Source organism: Cornus florida, unplaced genomic scaffold (genome assembly GCF_030987335.1).
Source record: "Cornus florida cultivar Cherokee Brave unplaced genomic scaffold, ASM3098733v1 CherokeeBrave_3.0.0_Hap2_Chr11, whole genome shotgun sequence".
NCBI classification, from domain to species: domain Eukaryota; kingdom Viridiplantae; phylum Streptophyta; class Magnoliopsida; order Cornales; family Cornaceae; genus Cornus; species Cornus florida.
Window position 1 is genome coordinate 74927992 of NW_026775581.1, and position 10828 is coordinate 74938819.

Genomic DNA, 10828 nt, shown 5'->3' on the forward strand with positions numbered 1-10828 from the left:
ATTTGCAGAGCTTATGGGTTGTCACACACACACACATATATATATGATACTATTAGCTTCCGCAGCCAGTTGAACTTATATTCGGTCTTTGGCAATTGACAATGATTGACAAAGCAAAATATTGAAATTTGATGTGCTGTAGTCAATAATGCCTAAACATGGTAATACGGTACAAGCGCAGTTATCAATAAGCAGACTCTTGCATCATTGCTTGACTGTATTGATCATTCTGGCAGCAACAATACCAAGCAAGTTCTAAAATAAATTGTAAACAATGGAATTTTATTTCATTCCGTGAAGTTAAAAAATAATACAACTGTGGGTTATGCATTCAAAATAATTCATGATGTAATTTGTAAGACGGGAGTTTATGCGCCTCAGCGATGTCTTAAACAATGTAAACAGAATCAATCTATACCAAGAAACGTCAGAATGATGGGAGCAGTTTTAACGGATGCGTGCGCAACAACTGACAGCCAGCAATATTACTGGGAGATTGGAGGCTCTTCCAACCACTTTGCACGAAAGCCTGTTCCCTTGCAATCGGAGCAGCATGCTGATCCCTGCCACCCAGAAACATGACTGATGAAAATCTGTAACATAAGGATTCCATGTACAACAGGAATGCAAGCAATAAAGAAAAATATTATGATGAGAGAGCTCTAATGGTCAGATTCCTCTTTCAGCCGTCAAATGGAGATTCACTGTGAGGCTCTCCATCGAAGCAATGAAATCCCACTTTGATAATGTCATGGTTTCAGTTTACCTTTCCAGCACAAATAACACAGCTTGTATTTCTGGATGGCACTTGACATAGCATGTTATCACCAATGATAAAGAAACCAGTACCGCCGCACCATTTGCATTCAACATGCCCCTTTGAGTCACAAGAAGAACAAGCAATAGGACCGGGTTGCTGCATGCACCAAGAACACAGGTGATATTAGGAAAAGAAACGAAAAAGAAGACGAACAATATATGGGTTCAGTAGCAAAAAGCTTAAAGGTGGTCCATTGCTAAAAAGTAGGTAAACCATACTGGATTTCCAATTAGTATTAAATTCGGAAAATTCTGACAAAGCTTACTCCCAAAGAAAGAGCCAAAGAGCCATGTTCTCAGACAACTACCCTTCTCAGATACACACATCTTAATTGTGTCCATATTGTAATAATAAGTTTCTTTAATCTTGACCAACAATTTGAAACGTGTACAATAAACCTTAAACGTTTGGATAAAACATTATTTTTAGCATGTAAAGAAGTATAATTCTAAGAAATATCAAGTAAATTTATACTCCGTATAAAAATATTTTTTAAGTTAAAGATATAGGAAATCCTAATTGGAGGAATGGCAGGTGATTTAAAAAACGAGTCATCAAATTGTGTGTGCATATTTGCATACATATACAAAAACACATATGCAGATATGTCTTTCTTTATGTGACAACAGTGGTTCCACTTAAATGCTTTTGTCCTATATAATATAATTTATCACTTCGCCGTGTTCGTGTCCTATCTTTTAAAATTTGTTGAATCAAATCCATGTCTTTTGTCCATAGCTGTGCTTCTTAGGTCTGCCTACACTTGCAAATTATACTATATCAATATCGTTTTATCGTCATGGTTGTCATCGTCACTGCGCAAGAAAAACAAATTGCTATTCACTTTCTCTAATCTTGCATTGATACGGCCTTAGCTCTTAACTCCGCAATCAATAGTCAATGTGATTACACTCCTACTTCAACAGAATGCTTCCCTACTGACAATTTACTCTTTGGATGCTTCCCTACTGACAATTTACTCTTTGAAGCCTAGCGGACAGGAGAATTATGCTATCCATTTCTAACCCACTTACCCAAATTGTATAGGTACATAATAGTTCACCATCATTTACCAAATTTACTGTATAAAATATCCATAATACCTGTGAAAAAAGTGATCATGTCCATAAAAGAACTACTTTCATAGTAGTCAGACTTCAGAGCAGAAAAACCTACACAAAAACCAACCTCTTTACGCCCATCAACTGCTGCCAGAATAACTCCATCTTCTATTCTGGCAAGACAAGACAAAGCATTAATGGTCACGAGCCCCTTTTTACCATTACTAGTCAAGGAGGGGGTGGTAAAATGCTAGAGTCATGATGGCGCCAATATAATATGGGGCATAAGAAGCATAGGTCATCAAGAGAGATCAAACTGATGGTTTGATAAGCAAACTCTCCTTCAAGAGAATGGCTCATTGAAGTTGGGACATGGTGCAATCCACGAGAAGCTACCAAACATGTTTGCCAAATAGCTCGCCCATATGTAATGAAAACAAAAACGCAAACTCTCCCCAAATCCATCACACCATGGACATCACCCCAGTATAGAGTGGATAGGAGTGCAGTTTACCATTAGTTGAATCCATTAACAATGAAAATGCTATAATGAGGGCGCTTTCACAGCAAACCTACCCCCTAAACCATTAGATCAAGAGGATGATGAGGTCAACTTCTCGATAACGGTTGAGGTGGTGCCACATGATAGACTTACTCTTAAAGAGAAAAAGTACTGATCTAATAAAAAAATCTGACATGTCACTGTATATAGATCAAGTCTGCTGATATGTAAAAAAAAGAACTCCAATCCGGTAAGTTAATAAATACCATCCAAATAGAGTGATGAAATACATGAATGGTACAGATTATTCAAAGTCAAGGAAAAATAAAGAAACCCTATAGTGACAGAATGAATCAACACATTAATTTCCACTTGCACCAAACACTCCAACTCTTCTCCCCCCAACCCCCACCCCCCCCCCCCCCCCCCGCGGTCTTTGTCTAGCATAAACTTTCATTGACTTCAATTACAAAGTATAAGTATTGATAAGAATCTGAGGGAGAGAGAGCTGCAACTTGCAAGAAAGATATGAAATGAAAATAAAAAACCTCCTATATTTTTTCTATATCTGCAGCATCAATTTTCTAGCAGCAAAGAACTTATGGTGAATATGAGAAATAAGTTCATGTATGTTTGTGTGTAATTTTATATAGAAATATATTTGATTGAATCAGATTGATTATAACTCATCATCATTAATCGATCCATTAATTTTAAAAAATAAAATAAAAATAGCTCCATCAGGCATACCGACAAGGTTTTCGAAGTTAACTACAGTTATAGGGCATGCGAGACAGTGGATCTTTCACGGGACATATGGCTTTCTGTTGGTTCTTGAAATCAAATTATGATGCTCATGATCCTTCAACATAACTATTTTCTTTTTCCAAGCACTCCCATCTTTATAAACTCCTCAGCTTTCTTACTTCTGTCACACCTTTCCACATCAATCCGTCTTCTTCATAAAAGTTCTATATCGGCCACCAATTCTCTTTCAACTCTACCCAGAACATCGATTGCCCACTACTTCGCTATGATCATCTCAACATTGAGGATAGTGATTTTGAATTAACTAGATTCCTAGATAGGTTATCTTACGATAATCGTGGTAAAAGATACTAGACTTCTTAAGATTTCCCAACATTTAGAAGGCGTTGACCGAAGGGAGATCGGTGGCCTTCCACCATATGAGAAAACAAGAAACCATCAAATCTTTCAACTACAAAATCTCTCTCCTGCACATCCAATGATAAAAATTAAGATTTCCCCATCAAATTTGTCAAACTGGAATTTGAGTAAACTGGGGTGCAGAATTAAGAGAAGAGTTATAACCTTCATTTTTGAGCTGATCGTGATACACTCATGTCACAAGAAATTCAGCTTCATATTGTTAGTAATGTGAAATAAAATTATATAGTCTTTGAAGACCTAAAGTTTGAGTTCTGGTCCTCCCCGCTAGATGTCAACAAAATGACGCTAGACTCATAAGGCTTGCAGGACAAGCTTCATGCAGTCTACGTTATCTAGACAATCTCTGGCATCCAATATAAAATAGGGTAATAGAATACTGAGAAAAATGAAGAGTAGATGACTTCATCTTGCACATTTTATTTTTAGTTACTCGACTTAAATTCTCAATTCACTTGGTCCACTTTGCAATAAAATAGACTGTTTTGGTTATCATAATAGTTAATACTGGCTGGAAAACTATCCTAGTGCCATTGAGAAGCATTTCCTTACCAGGATTTGAGCATCATCCCACCCTAATATAGTCAAGATGAGAGCCCTAGGGTTAAAATACTTTTTGTTAAGATTCGTAATAATAAGAGGTCATCTGACATAGATTTTAAGCATTCATTTGAAGATTAAAGGGCTGACAATAGGATTAGAAATCCCAAGCCTGGTTCAAGGAAAATCTTCAATAGTATGTGTAGAAGTCAAGTTTTGGAATTAAGCAAATTTGGGCACAGCCACTAATTAGAACTGCCTTCAATATAAGAAAAACTTCAGGAGAGATGTTCTTTGGATGAAGAAGATTGCATGAAGAATCCGAACATGCAAGATTTAAAGTGGCAGTCATGGTCGCATTGCAGTTGGATGAAGAAGATTGCATGAAGAATCTGAATATGCAAGATTTTAAGTTGCAGTCATGTTGCATTGCAGTTGCAGTGGGACAAAACATGGGTGTGATGGATGTTGTTAAAGAGATGCAATGCCAAAGTCATGAATTCAATTATTTTAGGTAGCACAAGTTCTTTTGATATTAGGTATTTTTTTTTTATGATTTAACCCTAAAATCCACACATTGGTAATTTTAATGATTTTTAGTGAATTTAATTCAACCTAAAAAGATAATTTAGTACAAATGGTTATTTTATATTGGTTTCCAGACATTGTCACCCCCCAACCCCCCTTCTCTTTTTCTCTCTGGGGAGGAGAGGGATAACTCCTGGGCCAATGGCAAATTTGACACAACATTTGTTTATGACTTGGAACCTTTAAAGCTTCCAAGCTTTTGAATGGACAAAATTATTTGATATGAGCCAATTCTTATGCATATTTTTGTCTACTTATCGAAAAAAAAGGGTCAAAATTATATCTTTTTAAAATGTAAATAGTAAAATGGCGGATACACTAAAAAGATAATTAAATTTATTGTAACTATTTGAAAATCCAAGAAATGCAAATTTATATGTTGCCAATGACACTTGATTTTCAACCTAGAGGTATGCTAAGATAGAAATGAAGAATCTAAGCCCAAATAAGCAAAAATAACATGCAAAATCAAAATCAAATACCCTATCAATTACTTAAATTAATATTTAAGCCTAAACACTTAAGTCTTTTTATACTAAATTTGTTATAACTAAGTTAGAAATGTGATTTTGAAGACGTGGAATAGAAAATATAAAGAAAAGGTAAAAAAAAGGTTCAAGAAGGAGATTTTTTAATAGCGAGCCATTAGGGGCTATTATGAATTGTAATGACTTCCATCTAATAGTAGGCTTTAGTAGCACAAAGCATTAATTGCCTATGTTACTGGACTCGTGTGTGATGAATTCAGGGGCCTGTCTAAGCGTCAGATCCTTCTAATTCCTAAAACATGGGATACAAGGACACGAATGAAGTAATAAATAATTCTTCCAATAAATCTGAGTAAGTATTAAAAAAGTAAGAGGAAGGGCACAATTGAAATAAAGACATAAATTATTGAAAAATTGTAACAATAAAGTACTTTTATGAGGTAATTTATAAATTTGAAAAACTTAAGATTCTATCGTTTATTTGAATGCGTCGACGGCTCCCGTTCCTAAAGGGGCAAAAGCTAGTGGTGTGTGGGCCAACCCAGACCCAAACCCAACCCAATTTATCACGGGGTTAAATAATCATTGTTATGATTAGGATTGGACTTGAGCTGAAAAAGCTCAACTCAAATTTAACTTGAGAATGGGATTAGATTGAGATGTCGGCAACTGGAACCCAGTCCAAACATAAACTCAAACTTTTTACATTTATAATTTTACATATATTATGTATTTGTAATCATGATAAACCTTTTTCTAATTTATTTTCTTTAAATATTGTTATTGCATATTAATCCCTTGGAGAGTCTATTTCTTGAGAATTTATTCATAATCTTTATTTATTTATGTTCAGTCTTAAGAATTTTTTATGCATAGGAGTAATACAACTCAAGGCTAAATTGAGATTGACCTGCACTTCTGCTCAATTTTTCTAAGCTGAGTTCAATTCAAGTTCAAAAAATTGAATGTGGGTTGAGCTCAGGTTGGTGAGCTTGAGTTGAAGGTCAGGGTGGTTTAGAGTTGGGTTAAAATTTTTATATCTTTAGTAGTTGATTCCTCAACTTGCATAGCTTGCCTGAGTCACACCCCTAGTGAAAGTCCAGCACCTCAATCAGCAACGGGACCACCTCCAGCATAGTTCCGATGATATTTTCCAATTTTGACAATGACAAAAGGTTAGTAGCTTTTCTGTTTTTTTCCCTTTCTTCCTTTTCTTCTTCCAGTTCTTTTCACCAGTTTAGACAAATAGTCGAGTCATACTGGTCTATACTTAATATGTGTGTGTGTGTGTGTGTGTGTGCATTAAATAAGTATATATTATACTCATATTAGTATTAAAGTAATATATTTTCTGATACCATCACTGCATTATGTATAATCATAGTTGATGTTTAAAACCATGACCTCAAGTTAGAGATTCAATTGGATACAAAAGGTGGGGGCAAAAATCATGCAATGGGCAATGGTAGGGTAAGATCCTCTTGCAAACCATATAATGATGCAAGTAAATAATAATAATAATAATAATATATCCTCACCAAAATGCTAGTAAATGATGAAATATTAAACCAATAAAAATCCTTCAAGGTTTTTCCACTGATATTTAATATTTTAATAAATCAGCATTCCCTTATGTTGATAGTCTTGACAGAAATAGTGTTTGAAGTGTGATCAAAATAATATGGCTAGCGCAGTGCACGAGGTTCACGCCACTGTAGGGTTTGGGGCGGGTTAGATGTATGCAGCTAAAATAACACTAACTGAAGAATTCAGACTTCTTTGTGAAGAAGTGTATATGTAATCTGATATAAGATGTGGAAAGGACCAACTAGTTCTTATATATTAATCTTGTGGTCCACCAAAGTGGATTATAAACTTTATTGGATTTATTTTGAGACTTGTAAGAGTGTATCAGTTGCTATGCGAGAGAAGTTTATATCAGGTGTGGGGTCTTTCTCTAATAACGTTTCACTTCTTTATCTCTTGCAAACATCTAATCCAAGCTTCTTGAATATCCATAAGATCATTGTGACTTTTGTATTAGTAAGAATTCAGGTTATTTATTGGGTTGTATATCATTCTTGTAGATAGGCAAATACATCAAACTCGCTCAAAATTCTTCCATTGTTATTGAATTATTTCTTGTTAGAATTCTGGACGTAGACCTTAGTGCCCAAAACATAGACTGTCTGTTTTGCTGTGTGGTTTCGTTTTCTACATGAAATTTACTGTTTTCTCAAAATCAAAATCTCAACACATTTTTTCCTAATACAGTTTCTATTGGCAATTCCTTAAGATATTTAAGTAATCATTTAACAATAGCCAATATTACTCACAAAATCTGGTGCACCCTCTACTCCTATTTTAGCTCTTATACATATTGCTCCCTGTTCCCGGGTCCAATCTTTCTACCCAACATTACAGAATGAAAAAAACTTGAACTGAGATTCCGAATGCTATTCCATTTCCAAAGAAGACTGTATACAGCTGTTATAAACCACTCCTGATGTTAAACCGTCCATAAAGTGTGCATTTGTAAGTCACTCATCGAATGTTCAAATAAAATAAAACTCTCATCATACAGAATCAACGACAAGAGCCCAATCCAAACAATCAATTTCTGGGAAAAAAATAGTTTACGAATGAATTAAAGAATGAAAACCCTAACGAAGTACCTGAGAGATTAGCCACGCTCGTTCCATGCGCTTAACGAAGTTGGAGGAGCTTTCGTAAGAGTCCACCATTGAAGCACGAACAACACAAACCCTAGAATTGATAGGCTTTGTAGAAACATGAACGCGGCCATGAGGTATCGATTCAACACCAATTGGGACACTTAGGAAGCTGTTATTGATCGATTTTGTCGGAATCACAAGTCTACAACACATACAGGTCGACGACATTCCAACTGAGACCAAGGAGGCTCAAACTTAGAGAGAGAAAAATGGCTGTTTAGAGAGAGAGAGTTTGGCGGTCGACGGATGGGTTCGGAAGAGCCGTTCGTTTTTGATGTCTTGTGAAGCAAACCTTTCTGAAACTTCCGCCAGTTGACAAAGAAGATAATCATTGACCCAACAATGGGCCTCAGGGCCCACCTTTTTCAGAATCCATGCCATACAGATTGCCAGTCAAACCCAAAGATATGAACAACACAATTTGTTTATGGGATTGTTTATGTTTATGGAAGATGTGCCACTTAACTTTCGAAAAAAAAAAAAAAAGATGTGGGTGGTCGGTCAAGTTATGATAAGAATACTTAAGCAATTATGTCATAATGGGTAAATTTTTATTTTACGCGAACCACCTAAAAATGAGATAACATTTTGAGATTGGGTGAAAAAATATAGTTGAAAGTTACTTATTTTTTAAACAAAAATATCCCTTCAAATTTAAAAAATAAACAAAAACCTGAAAATAATAAATTAATTTTATTACCCTTTAATATAAAAATGATATTTTAATTATCTTAAAAATTTCTTGAATCAAACACAAACCCAAACCCAAACCCAAACCCTTAATGCTACGTTTGGTATGCAGGAATGGAATGCCCATTCCAAGCATTCCTTTGTTTGGTATGCAACTTAAAGTGGGAATGACCATTCCATTGGAATGAAAATCCATTCGTGGGAATGAAAATCCATTCTACAACTAAACCTATGGAATGACCATTCCATTTCCAAGTAATTTATTTTAAGAAATCAACTTCCTAAAACACCCTCATATTCTAAGTCCAAAAACCACCATTACCTTCCACCACAATCATCTCCGCTTTCACCACCACTACTACCACTGCCTTCTATTACCACCGACTTTCACCATCGCCCACCACTTTCCATCACCACCACCACCACCTTTCACCACTGCTATCGCTACCGTTTACCGTAACCACCACCGCGGCCTTTCACCACTGCTATCGCCACCACCTTCCACCACCACCACTGATACCGCTTTTCACTACCACCACCACCTTCCACCACCGCCACCGCCACCGCCACCGTCACAGCCCTACACCACCACCGCCGCCGCCTTCCACCACCGCCACCTCCACCTTTCACCACCAACGCCACCGCCGCCGCCTTCCACAACCACCAGCGCCACCGCCATTGCCTTCCACCACCGCCATCGCCTTCTACCACCGCCATCGCCTTCTACCACCTTTTATCACCACCACCACCTTCCACCTTCCACCACCGTCACTACCACCGCCACCGCCACCGCCACCGCCACCACCTTTCACCACCACCACTGCCTTCCACCACCGCCACCGCCATCGCCACCGCCACCACTACCACCGCCGCCGCCTTCCACCACCGCCACCACCATCACCATTGTCACCACCTTCCACCACCACCACCACCACCACCGCTACTTCCACTGTTTTCCACCACCGCCGCTGCCTTCCACCACCACCACCACCGTCACCACCTTCCACCATCACCACTACCGCCACTTCTACTGCCTTCCACCACCACTATAGTCACACCACTATCTCCTTCCACCACAACCACCACACTACTGCCACATCCTTCCACCAACACCATTGCCACCTTTTACCACTACTGTTGTCACCAATTTCCACCATTACCACCACCGTCGCCTTCCAACACCATCACTTATACTACTACCACTTTCCACCATCTACCACCGCCACTGCCACCATTTATTTTTAAAAAATTATTAGAGAATATCATTTTGTTAATTTAATTTAATTTAATTTATTTGGTACTAAGAGGGAAATTTTGGAGAATTCAATTAGAAATTTATTCCATTCTAAATTTTAAATTGGTTCAACCAAACACTAGAATGGTTATTATCATTCCATTCCTACACATTTCATATTTATAACCAAACAATAGAATGAGAATGACCATTCCATTCCATTCTCATTCTCATTCCATTCCTACTTGCATTCCATTCCATTCATGCACACCAAATGTAACATTATACACACACTACATAATAGCCGCCACCGCCAAAACCCACACAATCTAATCCCAGCCCATCACCAATCGCTGCCGTCACCACTCACACAATCATCGCCTCTCAAACCCACCACCAATCCACGGCCTCTCCCTTAAACCCAGATTTTGCAGAGCCCCTTTCTCCTCGTGTATATATATACACACAGAGATTACAAACTTTGAATAGTTGAACTAAACACGTCTAAGTAGCATCTCTCTTGTGTTGGGAGTTTATTTTATTCGTAAATTTGATTCGATTTGATTAGGTTCTTGTGTTTGGGTTGATTTTTTAATCTATCCGATCAATACCTTGATTAAAAAAAAGTAAATTGATTCATGTATTCTTGTTATTTAATACAAATATATATTACAGTATATATATATATATATATATATATATATATATATATATATCCTAAGCATTTTGATGACATTTGTCTATGAACTTCAAATTTTTTAAAATTTCATTGTACAATTGAAAAATGGGCACAAGTCATTTGCTTATAATAATATTTTGCCCATAACTCGTTCCAAGACAGCAGCGAAACTGCCGCTGATCTTCTGACATCGACACCGGAGATGATGGCGAAACTGCTGTTGATCTTCTAACACCGACGCCGGAGATGAGGAGAGCCATATAGACGTTGGCCTTGATCTACCTTCTTGATCTGGCGGCGGAG

At 37.2% G+C, this 10828-nt stretch overlaps 1 protein-coding gene across 1 annotated transcript; it reads right to left on the minus strand.

Annotated features, from left to right (window-relative positions):
• Positions 1-261: 261 nt before the first annotated feature.
• On the minus strand, positions 262-8237 carry LOC132282667 (uncharacterized). Its single transcript, XM_059784412.1, has 3 exons — positions 7863-8237; positions 767-916; positions 262-563 (listed from the first exon to the last, which is right to left on the minus strand). Exons 1-3 carry the CDS (start codon positions 8088-8090, stop codon positions 486-488), a joined length of 456 nt encoding a protein of 151 aa, XP_059640395.1. The 5' UTR covers positions 8091-8237; the 3' UTR covers positions 262-485.
• Positions 8238-10828: the final 2591 nt, after the last annotated feature.